At 43.4% G+C, this 17,791-nt stretch overlaps 1 protein-coding gene across 12 annotated transcripts; it reads right to left on the reverse strand.

Moving 5' to 3' along the window:
- Positions 1-684: 684 nt before the first annotated feature.
- Positions 685-16,491, reverse strand: LOC101738080 (insulin-like receptor). 12 transcript variants are annotated; one of them, XM_012689882.4, is made up of 8 exons: positions 16,358-16,491; positions 14,834-15,005; positions 7,459-7,672; positions 6,793-6,933; positions 6,210-6,418; positions 4,200-4,346; positions 2,816-2,978; positions 685-2,704 (listed from the first exon to the last, which is right to left on the reverse strand). In XM_012689882.4, exons 2-8 carry the CDS (start codon positions 14,854-14,856, stop codon positions 944-946), a joined length of 2,658 nt encoding a protein of 885 aa, XP_012545336.2. In that variant the 5' UTR covers positions 14,857-15,005; positions 16,358-16,491; the 3' UTR covers positions 685-943. The 12 variants fall into 12 exon arrangements, 11 of the variants coding, with proteins under 11 accessions (XP_012545336.2, XP_004925605.2, XP_062529523.1 ...); XM_004925548.5 differs by having other exon boundaries at positions 14,834-14,965; positions 16,358-16,468; XM_062673539.1 differs by having other exon boundaries at positions 14,834-15,121; positions 16,358-16,458.
- Between the last annotated feature and the right edge of the window lie 1,300 nt (positions 16,492-17,791).

Raw genomic sequence — 17,791 nt, forward strand, 5'->3', positions numbered from 1 at the left:
TTCTTTTTGTCGCTAGCTTTACTTAAGACATAATTATCAGCCAGCAAATGGTGCAGCAATGGTGGTGGAAACAAGTTTTTAAAATCCAAAATTACATTTCGTTCGCAAAAATGTCTTAGGTATGATTCAGTAAGTTACCTTGGACGCGCTTTCTATTTATTTTGTTAACTCGTCAAAGATGCTCTTAGAATTGTCATAATATGAAATCCGCCACAAACTTGAGACATATTTGCGTTGTTTTCCTGGCTAGAAAAAACAGGCGGGACAGCCAGTACAACACAATTTCTACAAGTATTTGGTGCAGAATCGCTCCATTATCAGACCACTATGGAGGAAAATCACATGTGGTCGCCATCTTCAGCGATGAAGGAACGATAAAGAAGAGAGGAACAGAATTGGGTGTGGGGTGCGTGGAAGATGACTCAGCTAAACCAGTCGCTCTCTCCTAAGCCGAAATAAATCTCGTTGAACACTATGCTGTACAGTGCGTTTAATTATACAATTATATAATTTAATAACCTATTCTTTTATTTGTATATTTTTATGTAAGGAGAGAAAAACTAGCGGTCAAAACGCATCACGTTTCGGTCACACGTCTGGTGTTGTCTTCAGCGAATCAGCACTCACAGCAGTCATAGAGCTGCCGTCATTAAAAATATTTTGAATATTTGAAAAGCATCAACGGAGGGATCTGAATTCTGACGAATTTATTTTCTTTTCTTTATACAATTCTATTTAATATTATGCTTATTCAATTACAATTTTTTATAATTGGTGATTTAATATTTGTGATTATATCTATCTTATTATACAGCTTCAGTATATAGACATTATATTCGTATGATAAAAATGGTGAACAGATTTTAATTTATAAAATAGCCTCAACAGCCACCATTGCGTAATCGTAGATTCATGTAAATTATAGATTTAATCAAGAAAACCGTTAATTATTTGTCCACTCCACTAAGCTAACTGTATCACTGCGATCTTCCCTTTGCCTCCACAAACTGCCGACCAAGAGAGACAGACCATATAGCATAAACCCAAAGAGTAAACTCCACCAAGCCCAGGATCTTAACACTGGTTTCGAAAATGTAACTAGAATCCATTCATTACAAGTGTTTAATGAAGCCAGGGTCTTGGAACAGACTCTAACTTTATTTGTGCTAGCCACCAAATTCACAATCTCAAAACTCGTTATGTTACCCATTACACACCAAGATTGCGGAATCAAATATGATGTTTGTTCAATTTTTGGCAATAGTTCAACAGTATAAGCCAATATTGGTCCATTGGTTATTTCGGGTGGCTTCCAGCTTACTACTATCCGGCTGTCTTTGATAGTAGCCACCGTTTCTCTGGGCACATCCACATGGTTAAACGCCCGTAACGTCCTCACAATGCTCTTGGTTGATCTGCTGCAGCTACTGTTGAAACAAGCCCGTAATCTGAAGCTATAATCCCTGTATGGAGCTAAGTTACCAATTTGAAATGCGTTCTTGGGTCCGGTGATATTAAGCGATAAAGTTTTGACGTAATTATTGAATGACGTATTTCCCGGTCTTGGGTCTTTTTGAATCTTACAACCCAAGAGGGTGTTGTCGCAAACATCAAAGTGATCTTCCACCAGCGCTCCAGCAGTCACTGTCGACAAGAACCCGCACATGGACTCACAACTTTTACCATATTCTGGAGGTGGTCTCATCACTACAGCATGTCTTGTGTAGTCAATATCAAAAAATTCATCCCCCATACTTTTGCAGTTATTTCTCAGTAGGATTTCTTGCGTATCAATCAAGACAACATCAAGTTCATAGCTAGATATAAGACGTCTATAATCTTTGTGATCGACCCAACTCAAAACAATAACGTCATAAGACGATGCCACAGATTCTATTATAAACGGCGGTTCAGGTATCCCCACAAGAGTAGTGAAATTCAAAATTCTACTTCTAGCTAATCTATGATACACTGGATCATAAGTTTCGATGCAAACGGCATACGTGGATGCAGGACGCAAAGACGTGAGCTGCACGATTACATTCTGACCAAACTTTGTGGGAACCGCTTCAGCGAACCATTCTAGCTGACTACACGTCTCCGGTAAAATTGCTTTATTTATTTCCGGGGGCATTCGAACGTACAACACTGAATAATGAACGTCAGGATCCGGTAGAGGAGAAAACATGACAACGGCACATGTTTCGTTTACCACTTGTATCTGGATATCTACAGAAGCTTCCTCACAGTTCCCCCCATAGCCATTAGTGCCTTGGATTACGTCTTCCTCTGCAGGTTCCTCGGGAAATAAGTCCTTTATCTTATCAATATGACTCATGCAGAGCAACGGATTGTTAAACATCTGATATGTCCCGTGATCTATTTGAAGGTTTTTGCTGACGTTCTCATTGAAAAGTGAATGAAGATTTATCATGTCATGGATTACGAGACTAAACTTTTCACCCACTAGTTTATTGCCTTTTATGTGTCGAAGTGATGACAAAAAGTCGAGGCTTGTGACCGTAGAAGAGCTGTAGATGACAAGGTATTCTGATATTACTTCGATTCGGCTTAAAAAGGTCCGTAGTTCAGTCATAGCTTCGATCAAACTTCCGAGGTGTATGGTGAGGGAGCCATTGATGTAGACGCACCGCTCAACTAATTGGATACTTTCCGTTGTCTGGACTGTTAGACTCTCACAGGTCTGTAAAGTAACGCAAATTTTCAAGGGATAATCAGTGAATATATAATCCATATATTTATCAATTTTTTTTCCTGTTTTACATCACAATTATTAAAAAATAGTTAAACTAACCTGATGACAGTTTCGACAATATTCACAAGTCTTTCCGTCTGGCTTGCGGACCTGAAGGTAATCGACTGGACACTGGAAGATACAGGTTTTGTTCCAGGTCCAACCGTCCATGTCATGGCAGTCTTCGGCTGTGATGCAATATTTGCTGGTGCCTAACAAAATCCTGGAACAATAAATCTTCTTAATCTGAGTACACTTTGTTGTACAGCCAATTAACCAAATTTTTTATTTATTGCATAGATGGGTGGAGGAGCTCATAGCCCACCTGCTGTTAAGTGTTTACCGGAGCCCAGAGACATCTATAACGTAAATGCCGCCACCCACCTTGAGATATGAGTTCTAAGATCTTAGTATAGTTACAAACTGTACAAATACTTTAATTGTGAGAAAGTGGGTATAGCAGTCTTATTTGTAATGAGTACATAGTGGATTCTCATTACTGAAGCGTGCAAAGTGCATAATTATTTATAAATAATATAGGTAAATTATTTTTTGTAAGTTGCACAATCTGAGTTTTTTTTAGATGATTTCTACTCAAGAAAGTTTTATTAATTACGCAAGTCATCAACGTTGCTTTTAATTATTTAATTGACAAAATGGTAAAGCGTATTAGAAGCTCGAACAGTTAGCTACCGACATCCCAACTATTTCAGACACAAAGCAGTTGTGCCTTGAGCTTTCTAAAGTGGAACACTATACTATAGAATTAAGAATTGAACAATATATTCGGAGATCAAGGACGGAGGCGATATTCAGGTTAAGACATTTATGAATCCTGTAACCACTTATCACTAGGTGGACCGCGAACTCGTTCATCCAACCATGCATTAAAAAGGTACATATTAATATTCCCGGGTGTACGACAATCTTTCAGGAAAGCGGCTGTAAAACATTTTAGATACGCGAAAAACAACACTAATGCGCTAAACTAAACTTTTCGTTTTTATAACTCTGAATTTCAAGCAGCTCTCCCCAACGAGGCCGTATTCGCCGAGCATCAATTTTATTCTTTTATTGTACTAAATGGGCGGATGGTCTTAGTGTTTGCAATACATTACGCGTAAAAAAAAACAACCATTTTTTGAACGCGACTGGTGCCTTGTCAGAAAACATGTACACCCCTACGTATTTTCGGTTATTGAAAAGATCCTTACAGCCTGTATAGGACAAACAAACTATTTAGACACAAAAATATTATGAGAGTCAGCTTTGTTATCTGTAAAAATATAATGTAATGGTGTATAGCAATGTAAACGTAATGTGAAGTGTGCAGGCTGTTATAGGCTACCTGTTAGCAATTTATTTACATTGTTAGGGCTCGGTGGTGGCGATTAAGCAGCCAGTTCATTAGCGAGCATAAGCTAAGCAGTAGTAAAAGACATACGTAGAATTGGGACACTCCGGCAAACAGTTTCCTCTATATGTAAAGTGTCGACACACAGAACACACTGTTGCGTTCGTTTTGCGACATCCCAGACACTGCTTGTCGCACACTTCACCTTCCGGCCCTTCGAGGTAGCGTTGACATTTCCTTAAAAAATGTAGAATTTAGGTGTAGATCATTCTCCTGCTCTTGACCTAGTCACCTGGGATTGACGCAACATGTGTTCTAATTCAATACTCCTCTATCATATACCATTTCTTCGCTCACCCATCCATTTCTTCTTAAGTCTACCTCTTCCTCTAAAGCCTTCCTCGTTCATAGTTAACACTCTCTTACCAAATTTATTGTCATTTCGTCTCATCACATGTTCATACCATCCAAATCAAATCAAATCAATTTTTATTTAATTAATTTAATATATTTCATTTTGTTGTCCTTTTCGTAACTTTTTTTTTAATTCTTGTTTTTTTTTATATTTTACATTCTTGTGTACTTGTGTTTGATTAAATCTAGCTTCCTTAACAAAGTATAGCGTGTTCCAATTATAAAAAGGAAAGTAATAATTTGCTAAACTCAAACTTTTTTTTTTTTTTTTTTATGATTGAAAGATTACTGGTGGCCCGGAGGCCTTTCCAGCTTCACCAGGACAGGTGGGCGCGAGCAAAGGCTCAGCCAGGAGGGGTGGGATTTGCTAACAACTGCCCGAGCGCCTCCGAAGGAGACCTAACAACTCAAGAGCAGCTGCTTCGCGAATGAATCTACTACCGGATCGGAATCGCGACCCGCTGAGAAGATCCGGCGAGAAACTCAGCGGGCTGATGCATGGGTTAGGTTGCACGTCGACCTCTTTGTCGAGTTCGACGAGTACGGTTACCGGGGTTCCTCAGCCTGCTCCTAGTGTTAGAACTGAAGGTATCTAATGCAAGAGTTATTGGATCTGATGGATCCGTAAGGACGTGTCTAGGGCGTCGACGGTGACTTGCTCCTGCGTGATCAGGATTCGGGGAGTAATCAGCGGCGGCAACGATAAGGCGATTATCATGACGCATAGCCTTATCGAAGTAACGTTCCGACACTGACTTCATGTGTTTGCGGATCGATTCGAGGCCCAGGTCGTCGTGTAGGTCGACGTTCCTCACGAACCACGGAGCCCCGACGGCTAACCTGCAAAAGCGGGATTGTAGGGATTGGAGGGTGTCTATGTGTGTGCGGGCCGCGTGAGCGAACACCACACTCGCGTAAGTCATGACGGGCCTTATGCAAGTTTTGTAAAGTGTCACCTTGTTCCGAAGGGACATTTTACTCCGCTTACAGATCATGGGATAGAGTCTGCCGAGAATAAATGCGGCACGGTCACGGACTGTTTTTATATGCGGGCGGAATGTCATGGATGCATCCAGAGTGACTCCCAGGTACTTGACCTTCCTGGTCCAGGGTATAGGTTGGCCGAAGAGGGTGATCGGGGGTGTGATATTTCTCCTCCTAATGCGGGAGGAAATAAGCGGTGAGTTTCCCCTTTGAAATAACACTGCTGTGCTTTTCGCTGGGTTGATGTCTATGCGCCATTTTCGGAACCACTGTCCGAGGGTTAACGCTGCACTCTGGAGCTTACTCGCGATTAGGGACTTGTTTCTACTTGAGTAGTAAACGGTTGTGTCGTCAGCGAATAAGGCTAGCTGGGTCGGCGGCGACCGGGGATAAACTCAAACTCAAGTACATAACGATTGGTCGGTCTGATGCTGGTGTGCGCGTCACTCCGCAAGTGCTGGCGGAAGATCAGCGCCGCAGTACCGATTGTTTCGTTACTGTTAGGCACAGCTGAGTCGGTAACCGTTTCCAAGCCTCGTTATTTTTCTTATCTTTTTTTTATTTTTTGTACCTAATTTATATTTGGAATAAATGTTATTAAGTATATAGATATATAAGATAAGCGTATAGAATAAATGTTACTATTATTATCATTATTTGAATATGTAGAAAAATAAATAAAACATAATAATTCTTGCTTACATATTATTCCAACAGTGGTTAAGAGAGGAGTTAAGGCTACATCTGCATACGTTGCAGGGTCGCAGAGAATGCTTGTCCGGCGGACTGATAACGTGCCTCGCGCGCGGAGCTATAATTTTCCAGTAAACCGTGTCCACGTAGCATGCTTGAGGCAAGCCCCAAATGATGACCCCGCCCCGATCTATCTTCAATAGACTGTAGAGGCCGATCTAAAGTGAGAATTAGAGGTGGTCTTAGTCGAACTAAAAACAAGCACCTAATCTGGCCTTCTTCAGAAATTAAGTCTTGGCACGAGCTCGGGAAGTGGCAAATTTCAAACCAAGCTTTGAAAGCAACCAATGACTTCCACCAAGAATACATAGCATTCTGTAAAACGACACATTCTGTATGACCTCTGTTCTCAGAAGTATTACGATTGTTAAAATTTGATGTAATTAACAAGGGAAATATTTCAAGAGGGTTTCAAAATTTTAGTCTTTCTAAGTTCCATTTACTTCTAAACGCCATCTGCCAATTTAAGCTAGGTAATTACTTGCTTTAAAATTCTTGCATATTTCTACCTTGATCTGTAAAATAGACTTACTTCTTTAAGTTTCGGCATATCGTATATAATCAGAGCATAGTTGTTCAGTAATACTTCTCCTCTTATACGAGCTAGATTCGGAAAGAGAATACCTAGTGACTGGAGACCTTGCACTCTGTATACTAGAAGGAAATGGGTCACCTGAAAAAATTAAGTGATTTTCTTATATATATTTAAAATTAAATATATAAAATTAAGGTATTCTATAGATTCATGCCATCTATTATTGGCATGAATCTATAGAATACCATTGAATAATTCTTTTTTGAATACAATTTGGAAGAACTTTGAATCTTTATGGATTTCTTTTTTTTCCAGAGGAAATATTTAAAGTTACTAATGGCGATGACATTGGCATCGGAGTGGTACACTTATCTCAAGACAATGTTAATGTTAACTCTTGCGATAGGACAATTGAGATTATGGGGTAGATAATAGACCTTCGGGGACGATATAGTTTTTAGGAACATCCAAATTTTTAAATGGTTAATAAGAGCTATGCACATCGGAAATTTCACCGGCATAACCAAGCAGCTAGTGTATGGAGTTTCGACGAAAAAAAAGGCGTCTGGGGTTTGACGCGTACCCACCCTTATGAAAAATAATATCAGGGAAGAGTCTGAGGATTAAAAAATATTGGAAATGTTACCTGTCACTATTTCTTACCTCTCTGAGGTTCGGAAAACTAATATTTTTAAAGTCTTGCTTCTTAGTGCGCTCCATAATAGACAATTGTAGGCTGCCCATGATCACTACGCAATCGCTTAGTTTCTCCCGGACGTCATGTAGAGAATTACACGTGACCGACCTGCAGACACCGTGGATACTCTGGGGCTTCGCGCTTTGGATTCGAACTGGAATGCTCAGGATGAGAAGAAGACTGGAAAATGAGTCATTTAATAGTTAGCACGCCAGGATTTCATATAGTAATATACAGTTGGATTAGCGATGACGAGACGATTTGTAATACCGGATTTCTGGAGCTATTCTTATTAGTTGCTTTTTTGGTCAGATTTAATGGTGGTAGGACCTCTTGTGAGTCCGCGAGGGTGGGTACCACCACCCTGTCTATTTCTGCCGTGAAGTAGTAATGCGTTTCGGTTTGAAGGGTGGAGCAGCCGTTGTAACTATACTTGAAACCTTAGAACTTATATCTCAAGGTGGATGGCGCATTTACGTTATAGATGTCGAAGGGCTCCAGTAACCACTTCACACCAGGTGGGCTGCGAGCTCGTCTACCCATATAAGCAATTAAAAAAAAAAGATAGGTGAACAAGCTCACGACCCACGTATTATTATATGGAAGCCCACTGACATAATGACGTGAATGCCATCACTCACCTTGAAAGACAGGTTAAAGTTTTAATATCCGTCCGCTTTTCAGGACATAACTTCCTCGCCCTCTGTCGCTTGTTAATCTATATTAACTGCCAGATATTGGCAGCACAGCACAGCATTATAGAGAGGCTCGGTGGAAAAGCCGCTTTATAGCCACATTCAATAATGACCGGTAGGAAGCGGCTTGGCTCTGCCTCTGGCATTGCTGAAGTCCATGGGTGACGGTAACCACTCACCATCAGGTGGGCCGTGCGCTCGTCTGCCTATAAGGGCTATAAAAAAAAGTGACCCGCGCAAACTTAATACCTACTAGTAATTTTGTAAGATACAAACACTAACTTTATAATAATTACTTAGGAAATTCTCGTAACGAATAGTTCTGAATAGTTTAGGGTGAAAGGGTTAATACAGATGCCCTTCAAGTGTCAATAGCACTATTTCAGGTAAGAAGTTATTGCTTATTGGATTCCATAATGGAAGGGCTGTTGAAAGGAATTTGGGGAAAGAAAATATATTATTATTTATACTAAATGATATGTATAGAGGCTGAACATGCGATATTGAATCACTGACGTGTCTATTTATGTGTTAGGGTAGACGGGGTAAGAACATGTTTTGCAGTGTTGATTAATTGTGATGAGCATAATAAAAATAATAGTAAAGAAATTACACCATTGTAGTATTAGGAGCATCTTAATTCAAGTTATTAATCCACGGCTGAATTTATTAAAACTAAGTCTTGTTAATGGAACGCAATTAAAGTTTATTCATTTATAGTAATTGTATTGTAATTAATGGAAATGTGTGAATAAAATAGTAATTATATTCTTCTCTATAGAAAACTTCTCTGTCACTGTTGTAATTAAATTCACGATGAAACGAAAATGACAAATCTGTGAAAAAAAGACACAAAAAACCAACAAAAATCTATATATTGGATTTAGCCTGCGAAAGAATAAATTGCTTTCACTTCTACCACGTGTTTCCTCCTATTTGATTAGCCTACAAAGAGAAAATCTTCCACTGAGCGAGTATCTTAGCTCGGTAAAAATATGGTCTTAATGTGCTCATTTATCTCAGTAATGGCAGGGGCATTATCAATCCGCTGCCTATTGCTAGAGTCAATTTCAAATCTTGCCTTTTCGGGCAACATGGTGAGGAGGACTCCTTACAGAGCTAACAGGTGCATGGCTAAAATGATCTCTTCATTATAAATGAACCCAGCAGTTTCGAGTAAAAGTGTAGGCGGGTAGTTTAACAGTAAAAAAGAGATGAAATGATCTCGCACTTGACTCAAGATGGCAACTCTCGTTGTGACTAAAACAAATATTTATATTATAAAACTAGCGACCCGCCCTCGCTTCGCTTCGGACGAACAGAAAGGCAGACAAAAACCCGTACCGCGTAGCTTTTTTTTTTTTTTTTTTTTTTATTTTTTTTTTTTTTTTTTATGATTGAAAGTTTACTGGTGGCCCGAAGGCCTTTCCAGTTTCACCAGGACAGGTGGGCGAGCAAAGGCTCAGCCAAGAGGGGTGGGATTTGCTAACAACTGCCCGAGCGCCTCCGAAGGAGACCTAACAACTCAAGAGCAATTGTTTCGCGAATGAATCTACTACCGGATCGGAATCGCGACCCGCTGAGAAGATCCGGCGAGAAACTCAGCGGGCTGATGCATGGGTTAGGTTGCACGTCGACCTCTTTGTCGAGTTCGACGAGTACGGTTACCGGGGTCCCTAAGCCTGCCCCTAGTATTAGAGCTGAAGGCATCTAATGCAAAGGTTATTGGATCTGATGGATCCGTAAGGACGTGTCTAGGGCGTCGACGGTGACTGGCTCCTGCATGATCAGGATTCGGGGAGTAGTCAGCGGCGGCAACGATAAGGCGATTATCATGACGCATAGCCTTATCGAAGTATCGTTCCGACGCTGACTTCATGTATTTCCGAATTGATTCGAGGCCCAGGTCGTCGTGTAGGTCAACGTTCCTCACGAACCACGGAGCTCCGACGGCTAACCTGCAAAAGCGGGATTGTAGGGATTGGAGGGTGTCTATGTGTGTGCGGGCCGCGTGAGCGAACACCACACTCGCGTAAGTCATGACGGGCCTTATGCAAGTTTTGTAAAGTGTCACCTTGTTCCGAAGGGACATTTTACTCCGCTTACAGATCATGGGGTAGAGTCTACCGAGAATAAACGCGGCACGGTCACGGACTGATTTTATATGCGGGCGGAATGTCATCGATGCATCCAGGGTAACGCCCAGGTACTTGACCTTCCTGGCCCAGGGTATGGGTTGTCTAAAGAGAGTAATCGGGGGTGTGAGATTCCTCCTCCTAATCCGGGAGGAAATCCGTGTGGAGCTTCCCCTCTGAAATAGCACCGCAGTACTTTTCGCTGGGTTGATGTCTATGCGCCATTTTCGGAACCACTGTCCTAGGGCTAGGGCTGCGCTCTGAAGCTTCTTCGCGATTAGGGACTTATTTCTACTAGAATAGTAAACAGTCGTGTCGTCGGCGAATAAAGCTAAATGGGTCGGCGGCGACCGGGGAATATCGTTGACGAATAAGCTAAATAGGAGGGGTGAGAGGACAGAGCCTTGCGGGACTCCAGCTGTGAGAGGTCGTGAGGAGGAGCGGGTTCCCTCGACTCGATATCGAAAAGAGCGGTTCGACAAGAAGTCCCGTATGATGAGCACGAGACTATCCGGCATGCCCATGTTGAATAGTTTGAAAATCAAACCATTGTGCCAGACTTTGTTGAACGCTTTTGCGACGTCGAAGAAGAGAGCTCCCGTGTATAACGGTTTTGGTCGATTAAGCCCCACAAGAATGTGCTCCGTGAGGCGGTGCACCTGTTGAACGCATGAGTGATTTGTACGGAATCCGAATTGTTCATCGATAAGAATGCCCTTGGATGAGACGAAGTCTCTGAGGCGTTTGTAGAGCAGACGCTCATACAGTTTGCCTAGAGACATGAGGAGGCTAATCGGGCGGTAGCTCGTCGGATGATTTTTTGGTTTACCGGGTTTATGTATGCCGATAACGTCCGCTTCTTTCCACACCGCGGGAAAGATACAGTTCGCCATAGCGGCATTGAAAATAGATGCCAACATCACGATGAGTTGGACGGGTAGAAGTTTAATAACGCGGTTGGATATACCGTCGGAACCGGGAGCCTTGCGAGGACGTAGGTCTTTGATCAAGTCTTTAACTTCCATCGGGGTGACGGGTGGTAACGCATCAGAGGGTGGCAAGGAGGCTCTGCGTTCTACCTCACTGTCTACTAATTCTACATGAACAGGGTCCACGGATTGAGTGCTGGGCGTGCACTGGGTTTGCAATGTATCGGCCAGCAGCTCTGCTTTTTCGTCATCATCAAAGGCCGCGAGTCGGCCTGAGGGGCCTACGAGGGGGGGCATAGTTACTACCGTATCCGATTTGAGAGTACGAGCTAAGCGGTAGTAAGACCTTTGAGAGGGCGCGAGTCCTTCTAAGAAATCAGACCATCTGGCATCTCGGACTTCGGTGATGCGAGACTTTACGTCGCGTTGTAGGGCACGCATTCGAATACGATTTTCCGCGGTAGGATACCTATCGTACGCACGGATCGAGGCGTTCTTAGCTCTAAGGAGTTCCCTAATATCGTCGGGCAATTTGAAGCGATGAAGGAAGTCCTCCGCTACAACTTGCTTCGATGACCTATCTAATGTCGAGGTGATGTGTGACGTTACGATGTCTATGGCTTCAGCGGTATCCTGAGGAGACGGGATAGAGTCCGGACTAAACGGAAGCGATGGTGGATCAGATTCAGCCAGGCTGATGCCCAGCGTGTGCCAATCCACCACAGTCCTCGTGACGGGAACGGAATCGGGAGCGCGACCGAGCTTCGTAACGACGGGACGGTGGTCTGAATCTAACTCTGAAACTACTTCGATCGGGTGTAAGCGCAGAGTTACGTTTTTTAATAACGCTATGTCGAGTATATCCGGGCGATGCGCGATATTTAGCGGGTAGTGAGTCGGGGTTAGCGGAGCGACGATATCGAAGGCGAGATCATCGACTAACGCGTCAAGCCGCCTGCCATTCGGGGTTGTGGTGTGTGAGTTCCACCTGATGTGTTTACAATTTAGGTCGCCCGCCAGAATGACAGAGCTCCCCATACCGAGCAGCGCCTCGATATCACTGCTTAGAACGATCTTATCCGGTGGAAGATAAACGGACGCGATAACGATCGGCGCGTGTCCCGTCAGTGAGATTCGGCACACTGATGCTTCGATATTAGCGAGCGCGGGAGGATCGAGCGGGACGCAATGCAGGGCTCTTCTATAGTAAATGACGGTACCACAACCACGGGCAGAGAGCCTGTCGTTCCTGACCATGTTATAGTTCGCGATTTTAGGGTCACGGCGCGCGGGCTTAAGTAGGGTCTCCTGCACTAAAAAGATATCAATTTGGTGGTCACGCAAAAAGTCAGAAACCTGATCACGTTGATTTGCGAGACCGTAAGCGTTAAAAAATCCTATCGTTACGGATAGGGGCTTTATTCTACTTATATACGCCATTGATTACCGGCGGAGTGAGGGGAGGACGTACGTATTTAATGACGCGTATACGTCGGCGTATTCCTGCACAACGGCGATAAAGTGTTGTGCAGTGGAGGCAGCGCGAATGGCGTCGCCCAAAGCGTTAACGCGCTCAAAGTTGATCGACTGAAAGAAGTCGATCGCTAAAGCGAGATTGTCGGACGCGGTCGGAGGGCAAGTCGCGGGAGAGGGACGAGTCGCGGGGGCGGGACGAATCGCGGAGGAGGGAGTTGTAGCCGTGTTCGTGTACGGCAGCGGTTTTGCCCAGGCCGAGACACTGGGCACCGCCGCCGGAACGAACGCTGGCTTAGCCTGCGACGCAGAGGGTGCCGAGGCTTTGATGTCTGGGCCGGAAGCTCGGAGGCGGTTTTGGCGGGCGACGCGGCGATTTATTTTAGGGGCTCGGGGGCAACCACGGTAATTCGCGGGGTGACCCTGTGTTCGACACAGGACGCAGCTAGGCGGTTCCGTCGCGGTTTTTTGGTCGCGAGCGCAGAGGGCCGTGGCGTGATCGCCCAAACACTTAACACATCGGGGGCGCGCGTGACAGTTACGGGAAGAGTGCCCGTACAATTGACAGTTATGGCACTGGCTAGGAGTGCCTTTTTTATGGGGGGCTTCGACAGCGATACCAGAGAGCCTACAGACGGTCTGTGTGTTAAAGATTTTCTTACCCTCGGGGGTAGGCTGGAGAGCGACTAGAACCATATTATATGGCTCCCTACCGCGACCGGTGTGCATACGGTGCACAGAATTCACTGGTAGGCCTTGTTCTAACAGGTCGGCTTTTACGAGCTCTACATCTAACTCTTTAGGGATTCCGCGTATTACAACGCGGAGTTCGCGCTCCTCCTGGAGCGTATACGTATGGAAACTTATACGCTCCTTACGGAGGTAAGAAGAGAGGGCCCTATGGTCGTCGGGTGTTTGAACCTTAATTTGAATGCCGTTCGCGAGGTTACGGGCATTCGTGAAATTTATATTTTTGGCCTTAAGGGCCAGGCAAACTCGATCCCAAGCTGCCTTCTCCTGAAGGATAACCGGGGGAGGGGTCTGGGTTTTATTTTGTGCCACCGGACGCGGCGACGGAGTGGCACGGGCTGGGGGCGCAACGGGAGTCGGAGGGCGGGGGCGCGACGCGTTCACGGCTTTGCTAATTTTAGCGGCCGCGGGAGCTCGAGACTCCGCGGCACGCTTCTTACCCTTCTGTACCAGGGTGAATCCATCCGTCGATGAGGCGGGGGCGAGGTCGACCTCCATGTCCGAGTCAGAGTCGGAGCACGAGGAGGCGGGTGCAGGCGACCTACGAGCAAGTGTAGGTGTTTTAGAGGGCGCGACGGAGGCCGCGGATGATCGCTCAGCTGAAACGATGGTCACGGCGGACGACGCAGCAGCTTTTCTCGCCAGTATAGGCGACACGGGAGCGGCAGGCACGACAGAGGCTGCGGTGCTCAATGCAGAAGCTCTGCACGCAGGTACAGGCGACGCAGGAGCAGCGAGCGCGGCGGAGTCCTCGAGAGGGCTCGCAGTGTGATTGGCCTTGAAGGCCAGAAACTCCGAGGCGAGCTGTGGGTGGCGAAGTCGGAGGAATTCCGCGAATACAGCGTCCATGATCGCTGTGTACCCAGGTGGGGCGGCCCCGGGTCTTGAAAACACTCGCCTTGCGGCGAGGCCCCAACTTCTCGGACCTAAGCGGCTCTATTGAACACAGGTGGCAATGCGGCGCGATTACTACAGGACAAAGAAAAAGCACAACAAAACAGAAATTACGAAAAGAAACAAAACAAATAAATACTTGCAGGAAACCACTTTGTCGGCAGATGTACCACGAACACAGAAACAACAAAAGGAAACAAAACAAATAAAAACTTCCAGAAAGAGCACTTAGTCGGCAGATGTACCACGAACACAGGCCGCGCGAACAATGGCCGGGCTAACAAAAGCCGGGCGAACAAAGACCGGGCGATCGAGTGGACGATGAGCACGTCCGCACGTGACGGGTGCCTCTATCGGAATGACCGCGTAGCTATATACATTTATATGCATGCAGTAAAAAGCAGTTATTTCAATATTACAAACAGACACTCCAATTTTATTTATATGTATGTATAGATAACTTACAGTAAAACTAAATTTTCCGCCATGTCATCTTCTTCAGTACCGTTTTTCTATTTCCAAATTTCTTGTATTTCTTATTGAATTTCTTCTTTAACATGAACCTGGTTATTCTGAGATACGCATACCTAATACTAGCTGCAGGCAAACACATGGTTCCATCTCAAGATCGAATTCGCTTAGAACAAAAGTCAACTTAATTAACTACAAAGGCAAGATTTCCTGTTTTAATAAATTGAACTTATAGGCCTTATAGAGCTGATATGGATTATGGACACAATGTAAGTCCAACTCCTGTGGAACGCATTACATTCACAACGGATGTAATCGAATCAGTCAGTTCTCTATATTATTAAGAGACTTACAAGAATCTATCAGAACCTATTTCTTACTTACATTAGAAATATGTTCCCATATTACCGATCTGCTGATTTGTTATTTCAAATAGTATCAAAAAAGTCTTATAAAGCGACATTTAAATTTATCAATAAAACTATTTTTTTCTCCTACCAAATTTTCAATAATCCCTGCAGACTCTAATGATAATTGACAACGGATTGTACATTTTACTAAGTTGAACAGTCATTTGCGTGAATAAAATTGCAGGTACATGTTTATCACTTACGAACTTTGAAAACACAGTTTCATTGAAATCTACTATTATTCTTCAGACTTCAGCTTTTTAGTAGGATTCAATATCAGTACCGTTACCGAAACAAGTTTTATTTTGTTTTATCGTATCTGCCATGTGAGCAATTAAAAGATTAAATTCCCATCACATTTATAACGTACAATTGGTGTAAATACGTAATTGATGCTGTAACGATTTGTCTGTCACTTAAAACACTACAATTGCATATTTACAGACCAACACGGTCTAGAGCTGAAATAAATGACTAAGTTTTAAGGCCCCTATCTAATTTGAGGTAAAATATTTAAATCAGCCACACTAAAACTGATTAGAGGTCTTGGAACTTCATCCCCCGGGTATCTCACAACAAGCAGCGATGACAATGAGCCACAGGTAATTTCGTTTACTCACAATTGCGTTGGTACCACCGTTCTTTCTATTTACCTGTGGAGCGGGTATCTACGAACCCCGTTAAGTTATTACAAGAGATGATGTTGCGACCATATTTTAGACAGCACCCACTTTTGGCTGATTATGGGCATTAGGGGTGATCCGACTATTTTTATTTTTTATTTATTTTCCCTACCTAAGCTGGTTACTTTAGTGGGTTATGCCAGCGTCGCCGAGCGAGTAGGTGAGCTCACGGGCCTCTAACCTGAGAAAGTTATCCGACATGACTTGTCCGCATACAATAAACTACAAATAATTTTATGTCTACATATAAAACACTTGTTACAACTAAAGAAAAAAATTTAGAAGCACCAAATTTTAAATACTACACTATTCTCACTTTACACATAAAACACAAATTAACTTTCTAATCGTTTTTACAAATAGATTTTTTATGACCAAACAATTTATGTAACAAAATTATACAATGGTTAACATTTATAACTCACAATATAGCCAGTCTGGACGAGCTTATACTACGAGCTGAACGAGGAAAATGCACTAAATTAGATTACATATAAGTGTACGTCCCACAAAGACACCGATAAAATAACAACTATGCGTTAATAAAATTGTAAATTTTCGAAGAGTCTAATAGACGATATTAATTGGAGACCTCAAGAGGTTAAGTTCTTCTATGGGATGTTACCAAATTATGGTATAAAAAATGTTCTTCTCTGCTCTATTACCCTGTCTTCAAACGACATGTAGGCTGGACGAAGAAACAAAGCGTAAAAAGGCTGAAGTGTGTGTGTGTGTGTGTGTGTGTGTGTGTGTGTGTGTGTGCGTGTGTGTGTGTGTGTGTGTGTGTGCGTGTGTGTGTGCATGTGTATGCGTGCGTGTGTGTGTGCGCGTGCATGTGTGTGCGCGCGTGTATATATGTGTGTGCGTGTGTGCGTGTGCGTGTGTGTGTGTGTGTGTGTTGACTGAGCACTGAAGAATGTTGAGATAACCCCATCATCTCTCAATAGAGATTGTACCTCATTGTACCTTCACACGATACAACCTCGAAGCAACGTTCATCACTAAATTTCTAGAAACTACGCAACAAACACGCCCTAAGACATTTTCATTAGGCTATCTTAAAGTTTAAGTAATAAAGTTAGCATCAGTGATGAGTTCGCCAATTTATTCATTTATTTTTGTAAGTGCACAAAAAACATCCTGTATAAAGTGTCAAGCGCAGGGTTAAGTGGGCTTAACAAGCAAAATTACATTTCATAAGAGCTCCCTTTCCAGCACACGATCCTATGTTGATGATGATGATTTATATTGAATGTTAATTACATTAAAGTCTTCTCACCCGCGTTGTGGTAAGGCATACATAAAAACCATGAATTATGATGCTGACCAGCTTTCGGTACACCTGGTGCGACGTGAGTGGTGCTGTACAACTTAAAACAAGATTGACGTTTCTTTTTTTATTTTCTATTGCTTAGATGGGTGGACGAGCTCACAGCCCACCTGGTGTTAAGTGGTTACTGGGGCCCATAGACATCCACAACGTAAATGCGCCACCCACCTTGAGATATAAGTTCTAAGGTCTCAAGTATAGTTACAACGGCTACCCCATCCTTCAAACCGAAACGCATTACTGCTTCACGGCAGAAATAGGCGGAGTGGTGGTACCTACCCGTGCGGACTCACAAGAGTTCCTAAGTACCACCAGTGATTACGCAAATTATAATTTTGCGGGTTTGATTTTTATTACACGATGTTATTCCTTCACCGTGGAAGTCAATCGTGAACATTTGCTGAGTACGTCTTTCATTAGTAAAATTGGTACCCGCCTGCGGGATTCGAACACTGGTACATCGCTACATACGAATGCACCGGACGTCTTATCCTTTAGGCCACGACGACTTCGACTATTGTGTTGCTAC

This window comes from Bombyx mori, chromosome 18 (assembly GCF_030269925.1).
Source record: "Bombyx mori chromosome 18, ASM3026992v2".
Taxonomy (NCBI): Eukaryota; Metazoa; Arthropoda; class Insecta; order Lepidoptera; family Bombycidae; genus Bombyx; species Bombyx mori.

Bases quoted from the DNA above. Each gene is read 5' to 3' on its own strand.
- LOC101738080 (XM_012689882.4), bottom strand. From the start codon at position 14,856: ATGGCGGAAAATTTAGTTTTACT. The intron at 7,673-14,833 runs GTAAGTTATCTA...CTCATTTTCCAG, and splicing joins GCGGAAAATTTAGTTTTACT to TCTTCTTCTCATCCTGAGCA. The intron at 4,347-6,209 runs GTAAGCAAGAAT...ACATTTTTTAAG, and splicing joins AACCACTGTTGGAATAATAT to GAAATGTCAACGCTACCTCG.